The sequence below is a fragment of the Oncorhynchus keta genome, chromosome 3 (assembly GCF_023373465.1).
Source record: "Oncorhynchus keta strain PuntledgeMale-10-30-2019 chromosome 3, Oket_V2, whole genome shotgun sequence".
In the NCBI taxonomy this organism is placed as follows: Eukaryota; Metazoa; Chordata; class Actinopteri; order Salmoniformes; family Salmonidae; genus Oncorhynchus; species Oncorhynchus keta.
The window spans coordinates 7739240-7762440 of NC_068423.1; the positions used below are offsets into that span (position 1 = coordinate 7739240).

At 44.0% G+C, this 23201-nt stretch overlaps 1 protein-coding gene across 3 annotated transcripts in view; it reads left to right on the top strand.

The window, feature by feature from the left end:
* Window positions 1-3405: 3405 nt before the first annotated feature.
* The window catches only part of itgb3b (integrin beta 3b), a 41020-nt gene continuing 21224 nt past the window's right edge, over window positions 3406-23201 (top strand). Inside the window, exons 1-8 of one of the 3 annotated variants that reach the window (XM_035746416.2) lie at window positions 3406-3572; window positions 7993-8078; window positions 9725-9932; window positions 10347-10599; window positions 20729-20891; window positions 20989-21150; window positions 21253-21348; window positions 21476-21565. In XM_035746416.2, the coding sequence (XP_035602309.1) occupies window positions 3491-3572; window positions 7993-8078; window positions 9725-9932; window positions 10347-10599; window positions 20729-20891; window positions 20989-21150; window positions 21253-21348; window positions 21476-21565 (1140 nt within the window). In that variant the 5' untranslated portion in view covers window positions 3406-3490. Of the gene's footprint in view, window positions 3573-5660; window positions 5821-7992; window positions 8079-9724; window positions 9933-10253; window positions 10268-10346; window positions 10600-20728; window positions 20892-20988; window positions 21151-21252; window positions 21349-21475; window positions 21566-23201 lie in introns of those variants that run through there. The other 2 variants (XM_052487828.1, XM_052487838.1) reach the window with 2 other exon arrangements.

Sequence of the window (23201 nt, forward strand, 5' to 3'; positions counted from 1 at the left end):
GCTGCTGTCTGCTTCGGCTTACTTGCTATGCTGCCCTCTTCCCCTCCGTTTTCCATCACCTCTTTCTTCCTCTCTTTCTCCTCTTCGTTATCTCTTATCATCTCCCATAGGTCAGAATCCACCTTCATCAGGCAGTTCTCCTGGATGAACTTCTTCACCTTGACGTTGAACTGCTCCTTTGCTTCCCTCTCCTCCAAAGCCTGAGCATCCATGTTGGCCCCACCTTTGATCAGGTTTAATTCCTGGGTGACACAGATATTCCATCACCTGCTCAGCCTCCAAGTTGAAGACAACCCATACCATCTTATCAGGGCATGGCGATAGATCCTGTACAGTTAGGGTCTGATCTTGAACTGGACGTGTTTCTTCAGAACCTGCCTTCTGAACTTTGAAGCAGGACGAGGGCTTACCTCTGGTCTCACAGTCCGTAATGACTCCTTCTTGGCATCATTGTTTGACACAGTGACTCTGGCTCTAATGGAAGGCAGTTGCATCTTGTCGACCATATTGGCTCCATGGACTGCCTTCAATGGCTTGGCGCTATGGAGGTAGATGTCTTTCACCACGCAGGTTTGATCCCTCTTGGTCAGGGTGGGTTGCAGTGGCTTCCGGATGGGAGGAACAGTAGCCTTCCCTGACTGCTGAGATGTTGGAGCTACATGCAGTCCTTGACTCTTCCCATTGCAGATGGACCTCTTCTGCAGTACTGGGATTCTGGAGGGAGGATGGGGCCTATTTTCCCCAGTCTCAACCTTTTCCACAGGCTCCAAACTGGATGGGCCATATCATAAAGTAGCTTCATAATCAACACCTTATCATACTGACTCAATGTGACCATGTCAGCAGAATTAACTGATGGCTGTGTTCTCTATGGGATATTGTTCTGACTGTAAACTTTTTTTTAACTAGGTAGCGCTCTGTTATACTAGAATGATTTGTAGCAACACTGTCGGTAATAACTTCACAATATTAGTTGACTTGAGTAAACCGAAGAAAATTCACATTTTAGAGTCATGCAGTCAGTGACTCACACCATCTCCAACTTCAAAGCCAACCATTTAAAACCTAGCTAACTTAGTATCACGTTACTCTATATGTTTCATACATGTATTGTAGTCGTATTTAAACAACTTTATTTAATATAACAAGACATAATAAGAGCGATTATTTTATTATAGCTATGATATAGGCCTAATACAAATATTCAACATATTCAATACAAAAACTTTTTTACATTTACATTTACATTTAAGTCATTTAGCAGACGCTCTTATCCAGAGCGACTTACAAATTGGTGCATTCACCTTATGACATCCAGTGGAACAGCCACTTTACAATAGTGCATCTAAATCTTTTAAGGGGGGTGAGAAGGATTACTTTATCCTATCCTAGGTATTCCTTAAAGAGGTGGGGTTTCAGGTGTCTCCGGAAGGTGGTGATTGACTCCGCTGTCCTGGCGTCGTGAGGGAGTGTGTCCCACCATTGGGAAGCCAGAGCAGCGAACAGTTTTGACTGGGCTGAGCGGGAACTGTACTTCCTCAGTGGTAGGGAGGCGAGCAGGCCAGAGGTGGATGAACGCAGTGCCCTTGTTTGGGTGTAGGGCCTGATCAGAGCCTGGAGGTACTGAGGTGCCGTTCCCCTCACAGCTCCGTAAGCAAGCACCATGGTCTTGTAGCGGATGCGAGCTTCAACTGGAAGCCAGTGGAGAGAGCGGAGGAGCGGGGTGACGTGAGAGAACTTGGGAAGGTTGAACACCAGACGGGCTGCGGCGTTCTGGATGAGTTGTAGGGGTTTAATGGCACAGGCAGGGAGCCCAGCCAACAGCGAGTTGCAGTAATCCAGACGGGAGATGACAAGTACCTTCCGGAGACACCTGAAACCCCACCTCTTCAAGGAATACCTAGGATAGGGTAAGTAAGGGTAAGTAATCCTTCTCACCCCCTTCTCACCCCCCCCCAACAAGATTTAGATGCAAGTGGCTGTTCCACTGGTTGTCATAAGGTGTATGCACAAGTTGTAAGTCGCTCTGGATAAGAGCGTCTGCTAAATGACTTAAATGTAAATGTAAATGTAATGGATTAGACCTGCGCCGCTTCCTGTGTGAGGCAGGGTCGTACTCTGCGGATGTTGTAGAGCATGAACCTACAGGAACGGGCCACCGCCTTGATGTTAGTTGAGAACGACAGGGTGTTGTCCAGGATCACGCCAAGGTTCTTAGCGCTCTGGGAGGAGGACACAATGGAGTTGTCAACCGTGATGGCGAGATCATGGAACGGGCAGTCCTTCCCGGGAGGAAGAGCAGCTCCGTCTTGCCGAGGTTCAGTTTGAGGTGGTGATCGGTCATCCACACTGATATGTCTGCCAGACATGCAGAGATGCGATTCACCACCTGGTCATCAGAAGGAGGAAAGGAGAAGATTAATTGTGTGTCGTCTGCATAGCAATGATAGGAGAGACCATGTGAGGTTATGACAGAGCCAAGTGACTTGGTGTATAGCGAGAATAGGAGAGGGCCTAGAACAGAGCCCTGGGGGACACCAGTGGTGAGAGCGCGTGGAGAGGAGACAGATTCTCGCCACGCCACCTGGTAGGAGCGACCTGTCAGGTAGGACGCAATCCAAGCGTGGGCCGCGCCGGAGATGCCCAACTCGGAGAGGGTGGAGAGGAGGATCTGATGGTTCACAGTATCGAAGGCAGCCGATAGGTCTAGAAGGATGAGAGCAGAGGAGAGAGAGTTAGCTTTAGCAGTGCGGAGCGCCTCCGTGATACAGAGAAGAGCAGTCTCAGTTGAATGACTAGTCTTGAAACCTGACTGATTTGGATCAAGAAGGTCATTCTGAGAGAGATAGCGGGAGAGCTGGCCAAGGACGGCACGTTCAAGAGTTTTGGAGAGAAAAGAAAGAAGGGATACTGGTCTGTAGTTGTTGACATCGGAGGGATCGAGTGTAGGTTTTTTCAGAAGGGGTGCAACTCTCGCTCTCTTGAAGACGGAAGGGACGTAGCCAGCGGTCAGGGATGAGTTGATGAGCCAGGTGAGGTAAGGGAGAAGGTCTCCGGAAATAGTCTGGAGAAGAGAGGAGGGGATAGGGTCGAGCGGGCAGGAGAGAGAGGGGAGAAAGAGGTCAGAGCACCGGGTTTTTAAAGCTTAAACATGAAAACATAGTGTTCTAAAAACGTGCTTAAACAACTGTATATTGACTGATAGGCCTACATTCGGATTAATATTATTTTAGGATAAGAAAGGGGCATGAAACGTTTGTGATTTTTTGTTGCTCTAAAGACCCCCTCCCCCTTATAAACGCCACACCTCGTTGTAGGCTATGACTTTCCGGACAGAGGAAAACAGTGCTTTTGAGTTTACTCTATTTGGAGTTGTGTCAGATCGCAGACTGAGCGAAGGCGGAAGGGAGGGGGGGTATTTAAACTAGTCACAAAGAAATGTCTTGCCAAACGTCTGCGCCGTGCGTCCTGACAAAGTACCCACGCCAAGATGGGTAGGCCTACTCACATAACGCAAAGGATTACACTTTGGATAGGTTATTTCGTTTTATTTGCAGTTACTGATGTTTTGGGTAAGTTTGAACTATATGATGCAAATGTGCTACTTCTAGCGGTCTGCTGTTGCTGCATCTTGAACATCGGTGAAATAATTAATCATTGTTGAGAGAGGGCGCAAAACGCAGTTCAGACAGGGAAATAGACTACAGCTAGAAATACACGTTAGACACTGTATTTTATTTAATGGTCGCATGAAATGGTAATATCGCTATAAATAAGGACATTTAATAGATGCAGTATCATCAGTTTGGCTTTTATTATAGAAAATCATTGTAGTTTTTATTCAACTAAATTAATCATAACTGGATAAATGGATAAAAAATGTCAACTCCAAACTCGTTTGGTTGTAACTTCTCTAAATCTGTCCACATCGCTCCCCGTGCTCTCCCCAGACTGTTTGAGACTGGCCTCCAGTTTCCATCTTTCCCCTTATGACTCCTTACCACCTGATGAGATGACAAAGGGGAATTATAGGCTTAGCATTCTGCTAGTAAGAGGACCATGTTAATTGTGTGTGTGTGTGTGTGTGTGTGTGTGTACATGCGAGCACGTGTGCAGGTGTGTCCCATTACTTGAGGTTCAATAAGCATGTCAAAAGTGATTCGTTTGATTGACAAGAATAATCACTATTTATTAAAAAGGTGACTTAAGTCATAAACACACATGTACACACCAAATTACTGTAGGCTATCTACACCCTTACAAAAAAAGTCTTACAGGAACCCTGCATGAAGAATCCTACTGGATTCCTGCAGGATATTTATTCTGCAGGATTCCTGTAGGATTTTTGGGACCAGTTTCCTGTAGAAATCATGCAGGAAGTCCTTCAAGTAAATAATCCTGCAAGAATCCTGCAGATAGTCATTTTCCTGAAGGACAACCCGCAGGAATTGTCCTACAGCAAAATGGCCCCAAAATCGTTTTGATAACCTGTGGATAAGATTCCTGAAGGTAATTCTAAAATATTTTCAGGCCCTTTTCCTGTAGGACAGACAACCTGTGGGATCTCTTCCTCGTCCTTTAAAAATAATGGACATAAAGCATAAGATATCTGATTGCATAGGAATGTTATTATTCAATGCAGCAACAACGGGTGTGTTTGATTGTCCATTTCACCAGCACTGCATTGAACATGATTCCTAGGAGAAAGAAAATGAGATTCTGAATAAATATGGCAGAAGCACAGCTTATGTGTATTGGTGTAAAGGGAAACAAATGTCTGCAATGGTAAACTTGGTGATAGTTGGTTTTAATATGGCTGGTACCAACAACATCCGTGAGTACTGCTATGCGTGTGTGTTAGGCTCCATTTGAAAGGGAGAAATGAGAGGCTGAAACTATGTGTGGTGGTACCTTTGCCTGCAGGACTGTCGGGTGCTGCTTTCTGTGTGTGGTAGTCAGTCTCACTTGTTTATAGGCTCTGTCTTAACTGGGGAGGGGAGGAGAGAGATGAGAGCGAGAGAGTTCCGAATATAACTGCAGAACTGTGTGTGTGTGTGTGTGTGTGTGTGTGTGTGTGTGTGTGTGTGTGTGTGTGTGTGTGTGTGTGTGTGTGTGTGTGTGTGTGTGTGTGTGTGTGTGTGTGTGTGTGTGTGTGTGTGTGTGTGTGTGTGTGTGTGTGTGTGTGTGTGTGTGTTACATGAAAAACAGCAACAAAAATAGTACAAATTATATACTGTAGTAGTAAAGGAAACCGTATCACCTTTAAATAGAAGACTACTGGACTAATGGAGCTGCAATTGAGACAAATAATCAGAAACAGAAACATTATTTTATTATAGCTATTATAGCTATGATATAGGCCTAATACAAATATTCAACATACTCAATACAAAAACTATTTTAAAAGCTTAAACATGAAAACATAGTCTTCTAAAATGTGTTAAACAACTGTACATTGACTGGTAGAACTACATTCGGAAGAATATTATTTAAGGATAAGAAAAGGGCATAAAATGCTTGTGCTTTTTTGTTGCTCTAAAGCCCTTATAAACGCCACACCTCGTTATACAGTAGGCTATGACTTTCCGGACAGAGGAAAACAGAGTTTACTCTATTTGGAGTTGTGTCAGATCGCAGACTGAGCGAAGGCGGAAGGGAGGGGGGTATTTAAACTAGTCACAAAGAAATGTCTTGCCAAACGTCTGCGCCGTGCGTCCTGACAAAGTACCCACGCCAAGATGGGTAGGCCTATTCACATAACGCAAAGGATTCAACTTTGGATAGGTTATTTCGTTTTATTTGCAGTTACTGATGTTTTGGGTAAGTTTGAACTATATTATGTAAATGTGCTACTTCTGCTGCAACTTGAACATCGGTGAAATAATTAATCATTGTTGAGAGAGGGCGCAAAACGCAGTTCAGACAGGGAAATAGACTACAGCTAGAAATACACGTTAGACACTAGTTTCTTTAATGGTCGCATGAAATGGTAATATCGCTACAAATAAGGACATTTAATACATGCAGTAATATCATTTAGGTTTTTATTATAGAAAATTATTATATTTTTAATTAAACTAAATTCAACATAACTGGATAAATGGATAACAAATGTTAACTCCAAACTCGTTTTGTTGTAATCTGTCAAAATCTGTCCACATCGCTCCCCGTGTTCTCCCCAGACTGTTTGAGACTGGCCTCTAGTTTCCATCTTTCCCCTTATGACTCCTTATCACCCGATGAGATGACAAAGGGGAATTATAGGCTTAGCATTCTGCTAGTAAGAGGACCATGTTAATTGTGTGTGTGTGTGTGTGTGTGTGTGTGTGTGTGTGTGTGTGTGTGTGTGTGTGTGTGTGTGTGTGTGTACACATGCGAGACTGTGTGCAGGTGTGTCCCATTACTTGAGGTTCAATAAGCATGCCAAAGTTATTCGATTGATCGCCAAGAATAACCACTATTTATTAAAAAGGTCATACACACACCAAATTACTGTAGGTTATCTACACCCTAACAAAGAAGTCTTACAGGAATCCTGCATGTAAAATCCTACAGGAATCCTGCAGGATTCCTGTACGATTTTCGGGGCCAGTTTCCTGTAGGACAATTCCTGCATGAATGCTGCAGGATCCTGTAGGAATCATGCAGGTAGTCTTTCAAGAAAGCTTTTCCTGAAGGACTACCAGAAGGAATTGTCCTAGAGCAAAATGGCCCCAAAATACTTTTGATATCCTGTAGATATGATTCCTGAAGGTAATTCTAAAATATTTTCAGGCCATTTTCCTGTAGGACAACCTGTGGGATCTCTTCCTCATCCTTTAAAAATAATTGACATAAAGAATAAGATATCTGATTGCATAGGAATGTTATTATTCAATGCAGCAACAACGGGTGTGTTTGATTGTCCATTTCACCATCACTGCATAAAATATGAATAAATATGGTAAAAGCATAGGTAAAAGAATGAGTCAGTCATTGGCTTAATCAATAAGTGCATCGATGACGTCCCCCCCACAGTGACCTGAAGCCATGAATTACAGGCAACATCCACGCTGAGCTTAATGGGCTGCTGCTTTCAACGTGCGGGACTCAGGCAAAGCATCAATACAGGACTAAGATCGAATCGTACTACACAGGTTCTGATGCTCGCCGGATGTGGCAGGGCTTACAAACCATTACAGACTACAAAGGGAAGCACATCCGAGAGCTGCCCAGTGACAAAAGCCTATCAGACGAGCTAAACTACTTCTATGCTTGCTTCGAGGCAAATAACACTGAAACATGCATGAGAGTACCAGCTGTTCCGGAAGACTGTGTGATCATGCTCTCTGCAGCCGATGTGAGTAAGACCTTTAAACAGGTCAACATTCACAAGGCCGCAGGGACAGACGGATTGACAGGACGTGTACTGCAAGCATGCACTGACCAACTAGCAAGTGTCTTCACTGACATTTTCCACCTTTCCCTGTCCGAGTCTGTAATACCAAAATATTTTAAGCAGACCACCATAGTGACTGTGCCCAAGGACACTAAGGTAACCTGCCTAAATGACTACTGACCCGTAGCACTCACGTCTGTAGCCATGCTGGTCATGGCTCACATCAACACCATTATCCCAGAAACCCTAGACCCACTCCAATTTGCATACCGCCCCAACAGATCCACACATGATCCACAGATGACTTAGTCTTGCAGGAATTGTCATGGTCCTGCAGGAATTTCAACATTTCTGTAGGACGTCATGCTCCTGCAGGAGTCCTGCAGGAGCATTGGAGATTTTGTCAGTCCTACAGGATTCCTGCAGAACACCTTCACAAATGGTAGAATTCCTGCATGATTCCTGTAGGACTTTTTGTTCGTGTGCGCCCTTGCACATTTACATTTGTTTGATTGCTATATGTATACTATGCATATGTGGGTGCACGTGTGCGCATGTGTGTCTACATGCTATGTTTACGTAGAGTTTGGTGAGTGACTCTACTGTCATTTCAGGTTCCAACATCTGTACATCCCGAGGGGCCAGCACATGTAAGCAGTGTCTGGCTGTACATCCTACCTGTGCGTGGTGTTCCCAAGAGGTGTGTCTAAATTCTCCCTGATATCTCCTTCAATTCTCCTTTCCTGAGGGATCACTGATCCGTGTAACAGAGGTGGTTTGCCTATGACCTAAATATGTGCGCTAGCTCCCCTGAGCTAATGCCTAGGCTTAGCTCAGAAGGCTAACACAGTCTTGTGGCACGCAGACGACTCCTGTTTGGACATGTTGTAATCAATCTGATGATTGACATCAAGGAAATTGGGCCACAGAATAGTGTTGTAATTGTAGTTAATGGCAATGGATGGAGACTGCACTTTGGCAATTCCCTGGCATGTGTTACTCCCTTCCTCCCCGAAATGTTTATTCATTTTCTCCACGTATTCATCCATATGGTTATATTTCTGGGTTGCTCCACCAATTCTGTGTAACTTGGTCAAAAAGACTTGACAAATTTACAAATATTATTTTTTAAATAGAAAACTGACTATGTAAGTGCCTATAGTAAGTGCCTATTAAGTGCCAAATAAAGTAACAGGGTTGACCATAACAGGGTTAACGATTTCTTTTTAAATCAACCATGAATCCACTTGTGACAGGGGGAATTTAAGCTTGTTGTGTGCAGCAGGTAGTGGCAATTGAATCCAAGCTAAAAGAAAATACATGTGAAATTGTTGAAACAATTTTAGCCTGTCTATTTCTAGGTAACAGGGTTGATGTGCTATGCTCGGCCCACTCAGTTTTCCACCACAAACATTCAGAAATGGCCAAAAACAGCTCACTTTTACTCTATGATTTTGATTATTAGATGTTCATATTTCAAAATATTTAAAAATGAATCGTTTCACTGTATCAAAGAGATACTTCAGGATTTTGGCAATGAAGCCCTTTATCTACTTCCCCCAGAGTCAGATGAACTCATGGATACCGTTTTTTATTTCTCTGTTTGAAGGAAGTTGCTAACTAGTGTGAGCACAATGACTGGAAGTCTATGGTAACTGCTAGCATGCTAGTTAGTTTTGACTTACAAAACTACCTCTAACTTCCTTCATACCAGATGCAGAAACATAAAACATGTATTCATGAGTTTCTGGCTCTGGGGAACTAGATAAATAACTTCATTGCCAAAATCCTTAAATATCCCTTTAAAACGAGAGTTCAGTTCATGTAAGAGGGTTGACCTTAAAATGAGAAAAAGAAGTAAATGATTCACTAATCACATGAAATAAATAGTCATCTTCAGAAATGACTTTGTCAAAGCAACAAAATAAGTAGGGCCTTACAAAGATGGTGGAATTTTGAGACACTTTGGGATTAAGTGGGTTAAAATCTTCCTAGAAGTGATACAGGTTGACGAAGAATTTTGGCACTTTAGCAAGCATTTATTTATATGATTTTTGGAATTCTCTATATGGTCTATATTAAGTAGCAAGTAATTTACTATAACAGGCTTTTAAATATTGGTCCACAATTTCTAATCCAAATATTAAAGTGGAACGACCCTTCTATGGCATGGGGCATGTCAGGACTTGCCCTTTCACCTCCATGGCCTGGCCAAAAACAAGATGGCCTACCCCAAACAACACATAGGCTGTGTTAGAACTGCTACTTCTAGCTTTTTTGAAGGGAATGGTAGAGATGATTAACACTTCCTGTTTCTCTCACTAACTTCCTGAATTGTTCCATCAGGACTTTGGGCAGGGTGTGGCAGGCTCGTCTCGTTGTGACCTGAAGCGTAACCTATTGGTGGCGGGCTGTGCTCCTCCGACTGCCCTTGAGTTCCCCACCAGCAAGCTGCAGGTGAAGGAGGACCGGCCCCTCAGCAACAAGGCAGCCGGAGACACGGCCGATGCCACGCAGATCCAACCTCAGAGACTCCACATCACCCTCAGACCAGGTGAGATTATTAGGCTGAGACCAGGTAAGATTATTAGACCAACACCAGGTGAGATTATTACACATAGATCAAAAGAGATTATGCCTATTACATTTAGGCCAAGTGGGATTAACACAATGAAACCAGTTGGGATTATTACACTCAGACCAGGTGATATTATTATACCCTCAGACCAGGTGAGATTATTACACGGACAACAAGTGAGATTATTACACTGGTGGGATTATTGCACTCAAAACAGGTGAGATTATTACACATTCAGACCAAGTGAGACTTCATGTCACCCTCAGACCAGGTGAGATTATTAGACTGATACCACATCACCCTCAGACCAGGTGATATTATTACATGAGACCTGATGAGGTTATTACATGCAGACAGCTCATCCCAAATTTCCACCTCTCCCCCTGTCAGATGACTCCAAGCGGTTCACAGTGAAGGTGCGCCAGGTGGAGGACTACCCGGTGGACCTGTATTACCTCATGGACCTGTCCTTCTCCATGAACGATGACCTGTTCCGCCTCCGCACCCTGGGGAAAGGCCTGGCCAAGGAAATGGGACGCACCACCAGCAACCTGCGCATGGGCTTCGGAGCCTTCGTGGACAAGCCACTGTCACCTTACATGTACATCTCCCCCAAGGAGGCCCTGCTCAACCCCTGTCACGGGTAAGCCAGGGTTAAACCAGGGATAAACCAGGGATAACTTTGTTATACTTTTTGTTTATTCTTAATTTAAACAGGTTCATGACATTAAAATGGGGAATATACCTGTATATCCACATTGACACCAAATTTGCACCCCAATAACTATCAGTCCTTGTATGACTTCCTCTTTAAACTTGAGAGTGGTCACGTTTCCCCAGCCCCGTCCTTCTTCTCACCAAACAGTGGCAAGGTCAGGCTATTGAAATTGTAGGTTGTGCCTTTAAACTGTCATGTATACAAGCTAGCTGTTGGTGTTGAGTCATTCTGAGACTCTGTGGGTGATGATGCTTAGTCAGCGTGTAGGAGTCAGACACAAGTAATCCAGAGATCTCGACGGGGGTTTAAGGAGAGAATACAAGATTGGCCGTCTCCACCCTGGTTTAGCTAAACTTTTCGCTGGTTTGAGGTTTTGCTCCCTCACATTCCTGTTATCTTTTTCTCTCTCTCACACTCTCTCTCTCTCCCTCCCTCACGTCATCTCTCTCTCCCTCACTCACACACGTCATCTCTCTCTCTCTTTCTCTCTCACTCACACACATCATCTCTCTCTCTCTCTCTCTCTCTCTCTCTCTCTCTCTACTAGAACAGTACTGTATACAGTGCATATGTACAGTGCTTTTTCTACATTTTGTTACGTTACAGCCTTATTCTAAAATGGATACAATATTTTTTTCCCGTCATTAATCTACACACAATACCTCATAATGACAAAGCAAGAACAGGTTTTTAGAATTTTTTGCAAATGTATTCAAAATAAAAAACACAAGACCCTTTGCTATGAGACTCGAAATTGAGCTCAGGTGCATCCTGTATCCAATGATCATCCTGGAGATGTTTCTACAACTTGATTGGAGTCCACCTGTGGTAAATTCAATTGATTGGACATGATAAGGTCCCACAGTTGACAGTGCGTGTCAGATCAAAAACCAAGCCATGAGGTCGAAAGGATTGCCCGTAGAGCTCCGAGACAGGATTGTGTTGAGGCAGAGATCTGGGGAAGGATACCAAAACATTTCTGCACCATTGAAGGACAACGACTCTAAGCACACAGCCAAGACAACGCCGAAGTGGCTTCGGGACAAGTCTCTGAATGTCCTTGAGTGGCCCAGCCAGAGCACGGACCTGAACCCAATCGAACATCTCTGGAGAGACCTGAAAATAGCTGTGCAGCAACACTGCTCTTCCAAACTGACACAGTTTGAGAGGATCTGCAGAGAAGAATTGGAGAAACTCCCCAAATACAGGTCTCCCATGCTTGTAGCACCATACCCAAGAAGACTCGAGGCACACTTACAAAGGTGCTTCAACAAAGTACTGAGTAAATGGTCTGAATACTTAAGGAAATGTGATATTTCAGTTTCAGTTTTGTATGTTTAATAAATTTGCTAAAATGCCTAAACCTGTTTTTGCTTTGTCGATATGGACTATTGTGTGTTGGTTGGATGAGGGTAAAAAACTATTTAATCAATTTTAGAATAAGGCATAACAAAATGTGGAAAAAGTCAAGGGGTCTGAATACATTTTGAATGCACTGTAAATCAATGTATTTGTATTTACCTTTATTTAGACTGTAAATCAATGAGATGATAGAGGACGCCATTTTTTTATGAGCATGGCCTTATTTCGATTGTAGCATATTGGATGACTGTCATTCATATTCCATTCACATTGATAGGTTTATGATACTAAAATTTTCCCTATACCCATCATGAGGTCGTTACAATCTAGCATATCAATGAACGTTTACAACGTAGGTGCACAGGTCGTGAGAAATGTGAGTAATTAAGGTGACAGAGTGACGCGTTTAATACCGCCTTGCACACTCTTGCCTGCATCAACAGAATTGGCGGAATGAATACACCTCTGATCACACGGAAACACAGTTCACTTTCATAGCAGCCACATACTTACAGCATGAACATTTTGCTCGTTGCATAATTCCTTCTCGCATCTACACACTCTCCTCCTCTGCCCTTCTCCTTTTGCATGTGGACTTCAGTACACAACAAATCATCTGTCCGTGACCAGACTAAAAAAAACATTTCAAGACAAACCATATAACTGCTAACTGCTACGCATAGCCTACATTGTTGTCACCCTATTAGATAATAACATCATACTTAACATACAGTGGCTTGCGGCAGTATTCACCCCCCTTGGCATTTTTCCTATTTTGTTGCCTTACAACCTGGAATTAAAATATATTTTTTGGGGGGGGTTGTATAATTAAATTTACACAACATGCCTACCACTTTGAAGATGCAAAATAGTTTTTATTGTGAAACAAACAAGAAATAAGACAAAAAAACTTAACTTGAGCTTGCATAACTATTCACCCCCCCAAAGTCAATACTTTGTAGAGCCACCTTTTGTAGCAATTACAACTGCAAGTCTCTTGGGGTATGTCTCTATAAGCTAGGCACATCTAGCCATTGGGATTTTTGCCCGTTCTTCAAGGCAAAACTGCTCCAGTTCCTTCAAGTTGGATTGTTTCTGCTGGTGTACAGCAATCTTTAAGTCATACCACAGATTATCAATTGGATTGAGGTCTGGGCTTTGACTAGGCCATTCCAAGACATTTAAATGTTTCCCCTTAAACCACTTGAGTGTTGCTTTAGCAGTATGCTTAGGGTCATTGTCCTGCTGGAAGATGAACATCTGTCCCAGTCTCAAATCTCTGGAAGACTGAAACAGGTTTCCCACAAGAATTTCCCTGTATTTAGCGCCATCCATCATTCCTTCAATTCTGACCAGTTTCCCAGTCCCTGCCAATGAAAACATCCCCACAGCATGATGCTACCACCAGCATGCTTCCCTGTGGGAATGGTGTTCTTGGGGTGATAAGAGGTGTTGGGTTTGTGCCAGACATAGCGTTCTCCTTGATGGTCAAAAAGCTCAATATTTGTCTCATCTGACCAGAGTACCTTCTTCCATATGTTTGGGGAGTCTCCCACATGCCTTATGGCGAACACCAAATGTGTTTGCTTATTTTTTTCTTTAAGCAATGTTTTTTTTTCTGGCCACTCTTCCGTAAAGCCCAGCTCTGTGGAGTGTACTGCTTAAAGTGGTCCTATGGACAGATACTCCAATCTCCGCTGTGGAGCTCCTTCAGGGTTATCCACATTTGCACAGCAGGGATAGTGTCACGTGTGCTTCCTCTCAGGCCTCTAAGTCATCAGGCTGCTAGTTATGGCGCACACCTGTCACCATCGCTATGTGCAACTCCGCTTCATTAGACTTACCTGGACTCCATCACTTCCCTGATTACCTTCCCTATACAGTTGATGTCAGAAGTTTACATACACCTTAGCCAAATACATTTAAACTCAGTTTTTCACAATTCCTGACATTTAATCCGAGTAAAGATTCCCTGTTTTAGGTCAGTTAGGGTCACAACTTTATTTTAAGAATGTGAAATGTCAGAATAATGGTAGAGAGAATGATTTATTTCAGCATGTATTTCTTTCATCACATTCCCATTGGGTCAGAAGTTTACATACACTCAATTAGTATTTGGTAGCATTGCCTTTAATTTGTTTAACTTGGGTCAAACATTTCGGGTAGCCTTCCACAAGCTTCCCACAATAAGTTGGGTGAATTTTGGCCCATTCCTCCTGACAGAGCTGGTGTAACTGAGTCAGGTTTGTAGGGCTCCTTGCTCGCACACATTTTTTCAGTTCTACCCTCAAATGTTCTATAGGTTTTTGTGATGGCCACTCCAATACCTTGACCTTGTCCTTAAGCCATTTTGCCACAACTTTGGAAGTATGCTTGGGGTCATTGTCCATTTGGAAGACCCATTTCCGACCAAGCTGTAACAAGACTGATGTCTTGTCTTGAGATGTTGCTTAAATATGTCCACATCATTTTCTTCCTCATGCTGCCATCTATTTTGTGAAGTGCACCAGTCCCTCCTGCAGCAAAGCACCCCCACAATATGATGCTGCCGCCCCATGCATCATGGTTGCGATGGTGTTCTTTGGCTTGCAAGCCTCCCCCTTTTTCCTCCAAACATAACGATGATCATTATGGCCAAACAGTTTTATTTTTGTTTCATCAGACCAGAGAACATTTCTCCAAAAAGTACAATATTTGTCCCCATGTGCAGTTGCAAACCATAGTCTGGCTTTTTTAATGTTGGTTTTGGAGCAGTGGCTTCTTCCTTGCTGAGCAGCCTTTCAGGTTATGTCAATATAGGACTCGTTTTACTGTGGATATAGATACTTTTGTACATGTTTCCTCCAGCATCTTCACAAGGTCCTTTGCTGTTGTTCTGGGATTGATTTGCACTTTTCGCACCAAAGTACATTCATCTCTAGCGGACAGAACACGTCTCCTTCCTGAGCGGTATGACGGCTGTGTGGTCCCATGGTGTATATACTTGCGTACTATTGTTTGTACAGATGAACATGGTACCTTGAGGCATTTGGAAATTGCTCGTAAGGATTAACCAGACTTGTGGAGATCTACAATTTTTTCTGAGGTCTTTGCTGATTTCTTTTGATTTTCCCATGATGTCAAGCAAAGAAGCACTGAGTTTGAAGGTTGGCCTTGAAATACATACACAGGTACACCTCCAATTCACTCAAATGATGTCAATTAGCCTAACAGAAGCCATTACATAATTTTCTGGAATTTTCCAAGCTGTTTAAAGGCACAATCAACTTCTGACACACCGGAATTGTGATTATAGTGAATTATAAGTGAAATAATCTGTCTGTAAACAATTGTTGGAAAATGTACTTGTGTCATGCACAAAGTAGATGTCCTAACCGGCTTGTCAAAATTAGAGTTTGTTAACAAGAAATTTGTGGAATGGTTGAAAAACGAGTTTTAATCACTCCAACCTAAGTGTATGTAAACTTCCGACTTCAACTGTATATGTCACTCCCTTTGGTTCCTTCCCCAGGCGTTGTTGCCTCTCTCATCCTCACTCAATGCCTAGGTTTACCTCCACTGTACTCACACCCTACCATGCCCTTGTCTGTGCATTATGCCCTGAATCTATCCTACCACGCCCAGAAGTCTGCTCCTTTTACTCTCTGTTCCGAAAGCACTAGACGACCATTTACATTACATTTAAGTCATTTAGCAGACGCTCTTATCCAGAGCGACTTACAAATTGGTGCATTCACCTTATGACATCCAGTGGAACAGCCACTTTACAATAGTGCATCTAAATCTTTTAAGGGGGGTGAGAAGGATTACTTTATCCTATCCTAGGTATTCCTTAAAGAGGTGGGGTTTCAGGTGTCTCCGGAAGGTGGTGATTGACTCCGCTGTCCTGGCGTCGTGAGGGAGTGTGTTCCACCATTGGGGAGCCAGAGCAGCGAACAGTTTTGACTGGGCTGAGCGGGAACTGTACTTCCTCAGTGGTAGGGAGGCGAGCAGGCCAGAGGTGGATGAACGCAGTGCCCTTGTTTGGGTGTAGGGCCTGATCAGAGCCTGGAGGTACTGAGGTGCCGTTCCCCTCACAGCTCCGTAGGCAAGCACCATGGTCTTGTAGCGGATGCGAGCTTCAACTGGAAGCCAGTGGAGAGAGCGGAGGAGCGGGGTGACATGAGAGAACTTGGGAAGGTTGAACACCAGACGGGCTGCGGCGTTCTGGATGAGTTGTAGGGGTTTAATGGCACAGGCAGGGAGCCCAGCCAACAGCGAGTTGCAGTAATCCAGACGGGAGATGACAAGTGCCTGGATTAGGACCTGCGCCGCTTCCTGTGTGAGGCAGGGTCGTACTCTGCGGATGTTGTAGAGCATGAACCTACAGGAACGGGCCACCGCCTTGATGTTAGTTGAGAACGACAGGGTGTTGTCCAGGATCACGCCAAGGTTCTTAGCGCTCTGGGAGGAGGACACAATGGAGTTGTCAACCGTGATGGCGAGATCATGGAACGGGCAGTCCTTCCCCGGGAGGAAGAGCAGCTCCGTCTTGCCGAGGTTCTTATAGCATTTAGCCGTACTCTTATCCTACTCCTCTGTTCCTGTGGTGATGTTAAGCTTAACCCAGGCCCTGTGTGTCCCCAGGTGCTCTCATGTGTTAACTTCTGTAACCGGAAAAGCCTTGGGTTCATACATGGTAACATCAGAAGCCCCCTCCCTAAGTTTGCTTTATTCACTGCTTTAGCACACTCCACCAACCCTGATGTCCTCGCTGTGTCTGAATCCTGGCTTAGGAAAGCCTCCAAAAAATCTGAAATTTCCATCCCCAATTACAACATTTACCGACAAGATAGAACTTCTAAAGGGGGCAGAGTTGCAATCTGTCCTACTATCCAGGTCTATGCCCAAACAGTTCGAGCTACTACTTTTAAAAATCCATCTCTCCAGAAATAAGTCTCTCACTGTTTCCACGTGTTATTGACCCCCTCAGCTCCCAGCTGTGCCCTGGACACCATATGTGAATTGATTGCCCCCCCCCCATCTACTGTCAGAGTTCGTACTGTTAGGTGACCTAAACTGGGATATGCTTAACACCCCGGCCGTCCTACAATCTAAGATAAATGCCCTCAATCTCACACAAATTATCAAGAAACCTACCAGGTACAACCCCAAATCCGTAAACATGGGCACCTTCATAGATATCATCCTGACCAACTTGCCCTCTAAATACACCTCTGCTGTTTTCATCCAGTATCTCAGCGATCACTGCCTCATTGCCTGCATCCGTTATGTGTTCGCGGTCAAACGACCACCCCTCATCACTGTCAAACGCTCCCTAAACACTTCTGAGAGCAGGCCTTTCTAATCGACTTGGCCCGGGTATCCTGGAAGGATATTGACCTCATCCTGTCGGTAGAGGATGCCTGGTTGTTCTTCAAAAGTGCCTTACTCGCCATCTTAAATAAGCATGCCCCTTTAAAAAAATGTAGAACTAAGGACCGATATAGCCCTTGGTATACTCCAAACTTGACTGCCCTTGACCAGCACAAAAACATCTTGTGGCGCACTGCACCGCACTGCACTGAGGCTAGGAAACACTGTCACCACCAATAAATCCACGATAATCGAGAATTTCAACAAGCATTTCTCCACGGCTGGCCATGCTTTCCACCAGGCTACCCCAACCCCGGGCAACAGCTCTGCACCCCCGGCAGCAACTGGACCAAGCCCCCCCGCTTCTCCTTCACCCAAATCCAGATAGTTGATGTCCTGAAAGAGCTGCAGAATCTAGATCCCTACAAATCAGCTGGGCAAGACAATCTGGACCCTCTCTTCCTAAAATTATCCGCCGCCATTGTCGCAACCCCTATTACTAGTCTGTTCAACCTCTCTTTCGTATCGTCTGAGATTCCTAAAGATTGGAAAGTGGCCGCGGTCATTCCCCTCTTCAAAGGGGGAGACACTCTAGACTCAAACTGTTACAGACCTATATCCATCCTGCCCTGCCTTTCTAAAATATTCAAAAGCCAAGTGAACAAACAGATCACCGGCCATCTCAAATTCCAGACTCTTTTCTCTGTATATATCAATGATGTCTCTCTTTGCTGCTGGGGATTCTTTGATCCACCTCTACGCAGACGACACCATTCTGTGTACATCTGGCCCTTCTTTGGACACAGTGTTAACAAACCTCCAAACGAGCTTCAATGCCATACAACACTCCTTCCGTGGCCTCCAACTGCTCTTAATTGCCAGAAAAACTAAATGCATGCTCTTCAAATGATCACTGCCAGCACCCGCCCGCCTGCCTAGCATCACTACGCTGGACGGTTCTGACTTAGAATATGTGGACAACTACAAATATCTAGGTGTATGGCTAGACTGCAAACTCTCCTTCCAGACTCACATTAAGCATCTCCAATCCAAAGTTAAATCGATAATCGGCTTCCTATTTTGCAACAAAGCCTCCTTGCCTCCTTCACCCATGCTGCCAAACATACCCTCATAAAACTGACTATCCTGCCAGTCCTTGACTTCAGCGATGTCATTTACAAAATAGCTTCCATCACTACTCAGCAAATTGGATGCAGCCTATCACAATGCCATCCGTTTTGTCACCAAAGCCCCATATACTACCCATCATTGTGACCTGTATGCTCTCGTTGGCTGGTCCTCGCCACATATTAGTCGCCAAACCCACTGGCTCCAGGTCATCTATAAGTCTTTGCTAGGTAAAGCCCCGCCTTATCTCAGCTCACTGGTCACCATAGCAACACCCACCAGTAGCACACGTTCCAGCAGGTATATTTCACTGGTCATCCCCAAAGCCAACACTTCCTTTGGCCGCCTTTCCTTAAATTTCTCTGCTGCCAATGACTGGAACGAATTGCAAAAACTGAAGTTGGAGACTTATATCTCCCTCACTAACTTCAAGCATTGGCTGTCAGAGCAGCTTACCGATCGCTGCAGCTGTACACAGCCCATCTGTAAAAGCCACCTACCTACATCATCCCATCATCCCATCATCTGCTCTTTTGCAAACCAGTATTTCTACTTACACATCCTCATCTGCACATCTATCACTCCAGTGTTAATTGCTAAATTGTAATTACTTTGCCACTATGACCTATTTATTGCCTTACCTCCTTACTTCATTTGCACACACTGTATACAGATTTTCTGTTGTGTCATTGACTGTATGTTTGTTTTTGTCGCACTGTTTTGCTTTATCTTGGCCAGGTCACAATTGTAAATAGGAACTTGTTCTCAACTGGCCCTACATGGTCAAATAAAGGTGAAATATATATTTTTTTAATTGATTGTTTCTGTTCCTGTATCATGTCTGTGCATTGTTTGTCTTTCTTATTTTGTATTATGTTGTGTTTATTTATTAAAACACTCACTCCCTGAACTTGCTTCCAGACTCTCAGCGCACATCATTACAGAATAACGCCTCACCTAAGGGAAGCATCAGGGAGTTTTTTCAGTGGGAATGACGTTGGGTCTGGGAGCTGCTACAGGCTCTCATGCCTCAGACAGATCGCCAGGCTCCCCTGCCTCCGCCGGTTCGTCAGACTCTCATGCCTCAGCCGGATCGCCAGACTCCCCTGCCTCAGCTGGCTCATCGGGCTTCCATACCTTCACCGGATCGCCAGGCTCGTCTGCTTCCACCGGCTCGTCAGGCTCTCATGCCTCAGCCGGATCACCAGGCTCTCCTGCCTCAGCCGGTTTGTCAGGTTCCCGCACTCCAGCCAGTGACAGGTTCCCGCGCATCAGCAAGGGTGACTGGTCTGCTCCTGATCTCCGGGATCGTCCATTTGGTTGGCGTCCTGCGGCAGTAGCCGCACGTCGGTGAAGGGGTACTGTCACGTGTGCTCCCTCTCGGGCCTCTATATCACTAGGCTGCTTGTTATGGCGCACACCTGTCACCATCATTATGCGCACCTGCACTTCATCAGACTCACCTGGACTCCCTCACATCCCTGATTACCTTCCCTATATATGTCACTCCCTTTGGTTCCTTCCCCAGGCGTTATTGTTTCTGTTCCTGTGTCAGGTCTGTGCGTTGTTTGTGTTTCTTATTTTGTATTATGTTGTGTTTATTTATTAAAACACTCACTCCCTAAACTTGCTTCCTACTCTCACTGCACATCGTTACAACTAGCTAGCTGTAGCTTATGCTCTCAGTACTAGATTCATTCTCTGATTCTTTGATTGGGTGGACAACATGTCAGTTCATGCTGCAATAACTTTGATAGGTTGGAGGACGTCCTCCGGAAGTTGTCATAATTACTGTGTAAGTGTATGGAAGGGGGTGAGAGCCATGAACCTCCTAGGTTTTGTAGCCAGAGGAGGACTGAAGCTAGCTGTCCTCCGTCTACACCATGGTACTACCCTACAGAGTTCTGTTGAGGCTACTGTAGACCTTCATTGCAAAACAGTGTGTTTTACTCAATTATTTAGTGACATGAATATACTTAATATAGTTTTATCTAAAAAGGATAACTTTTTAATGTTTCACTATTATTTTTTAATGAATATCACTGAGGATGGTCGTCCCTTTCATCCTCTGAGGAGCTTCCACTGATGTAAATGTAAATCATTTTCCCCTCTTTGTATAACTAGAACAGTGGGGTGAATGGATGGATGGATGGATTGATTCATTAATTGATTCACTGATGGATTATTTAATGAATTCATTGATTGGCAGGATCAACACCACCTGCCTGCCCCAGTTTGGCTACAAGCATGTGCTGTCTCTGACTGAGGAGGTGGGCCGCTTCACTGAGGAGGTGAAGAAACAAATTGTGTCCAGGAACAGAGATGCCCCCGAGGGAGGCTTCGACGCCATTATACAGGCTGCCGTGTGTAATGTGAGGCCAGTGTAACGTCACGCACACACACAGTGTCTTACTCTTTATCTTTCTACCATTTTTGTTCACTCACCCATCCTTTGTTGGTCAACCTCAGGAGAAGATCGGTTGGCGTCAGGGTGCCTCTCACCTCCTGATCTTCACCACCGATGCCAAGACCCACGTGGCGCTTGATGGGCGCCTGGCGGGTATCGTGCAGCCCAATGACGGGAAGTGCCACCTCAACTCAGAGAACATGTACAGCATGTCTACTATCATGGTCAGATCATGTGTCACTTGTGTGTATGTGTTCGTGTGTGTGTGTGTGTGTGTGTGTGTGCTCATGTGTTTGAAACTCCTCACTCTGCTCTTCCTCTTCCAGGACTACCCGTCACTGGCTCTGATCACAGAGAAGATGTCAGAGAACAACATCAACCTCATCTTTGCCGTCACCAGTCCTGTGGTGCCCCTGTACCAGGTCAGTAACAATTCATTGAGCCAACCAATCAATCAGTGTCTTTGGAAAGTTTGCACAAATGTTCACGTTCACATGTTTTGACTTACAATGGAATTCAAATGTATTGAATGATTTCTTTGTTTGACAGAACTACAGTGAGCTAATTCCTGGGACCACTGTGGGCACCCTGTCCAATGACTCAGGCAATGTCATCCAGCTCATATTAAATGCCTATGCGGTGAGTGGACCTGCGTGTGTGTGTGTGTGTATGTGTCTATCTGTGTGTGTGTGTGTCTTTGTGTCTGTGTGTGTGTCTGTGTGTGTGTCTGCGTGTGGGTAGGTGCTACCATGAGTCTGTGTGTCTTTATATCTGTAGTGCCTTCAGAAAGTATTCACACCCCTTGACTTTTTCCACATTTTGTTGTGTTACAGCCTGAAATTCGATTTTTTTTCTACACACAATAGCCCATAATGTGAAATGGAATTATGTTTTTAGACATTTTTACAAATTAATAACAAATGAAAAACTGAAATGTCTGTCAATAAGGATTCAACTCCTTTGTTATGGCCAGCCTAAAGAAGTTCAGTAAACATGTGCTTAACGAGTCACATCATAAGTTGCATGGACTCACTCTGTGCGCAATAATAGTGTTTAACATGATTTTGTAATACTACCTTATCTCTGTACCCGACACATACAATTATCTGTAAGGTCCCTCAGTCAAGCAGTGAATTTTAAACACAGATTCAATCACAAAGACCAGGGAGGTTTTCCAATGCCTCGCAAAGAAGGGCACCTATTGGTAGATGGTTAAAAAAAAGCAGGCATTAAATATCCCGGTAAGCATGGTGAAGTTATGAATTACACTTTGGATGGTGTATCAATACACCAAATTACAGATAGAGGCGCCCTTCCTAACTCAGTTGCTGGAGATTAAGGAAACCGCTCAGGGATTTCGCCATGAGGCCAATGGTGACTTTAACACAGTTCTAGAGTTTAATGGCTGTGATAGGAGAACACTGAGAATGGATCAGTAACCTTGTAGTTAATAATTCTAACCTAATTGACAGAGTGAAAAGAAGGAAGCCTGTACAGAAAACAAATATTCCAAAACATGCATCCTGTTTGCAGCAAGGCACTAAAGTAATACTGCAAAAAAACGTGGCAAAGCAATTCACTTTTTGTCCTGAATACAAAATGTTATGTTTTGTGGAAAATCTAATACAACACATTACTGAGTACCACTCTCCATATTTTCAAGCATAGTGTTGGCTGCATCATGCTATCAAATCAAAATCAAATCAAAAATGATTTATCACATGCACTGAATACAACTGGTATAGACTTTACAGTGAAATGCTTTTTTACGAAACTTTCCCAATGATGCAGAGTTGAAAAAAATATATACAGCATTTTAAAATAGTAACCAACACAAGAGGAATAAAATAGAATACACAAGAATGGAGCTATATATAGTACCAGCTATGTACCAGTACCAGATAAATGTACAGAGGTACCTGAGGTAGATATGTACATAAAGGCAGGGTAAAGTGGCTACGCATCCGGATAGATAATAGTAAAATAAAATAAAGAACAGAGTAGCAGCAGCAAATTATGAGGGTGTGTGTGTGTGTGTGTGTGTGTGTGTGTGTGTGTGTGTGTGTGTGTGTGTGTGTGTGTGTGTGTGTGTGTGTGTGTGTGTGTGTGTGTGTGTGTGTGTGCGTATGTAGTGTTTGAATGTGTGAGGGATTTGTGTGGGAGTGACAGTGTAGAGTGTGTGAGTGTCTATGTATATATGATATGTATATAATGCCTACTGAGTGTGTTTAGGGTCAGTGCAAGATAGTTTGGGTACCATTCATTGACTATTGAC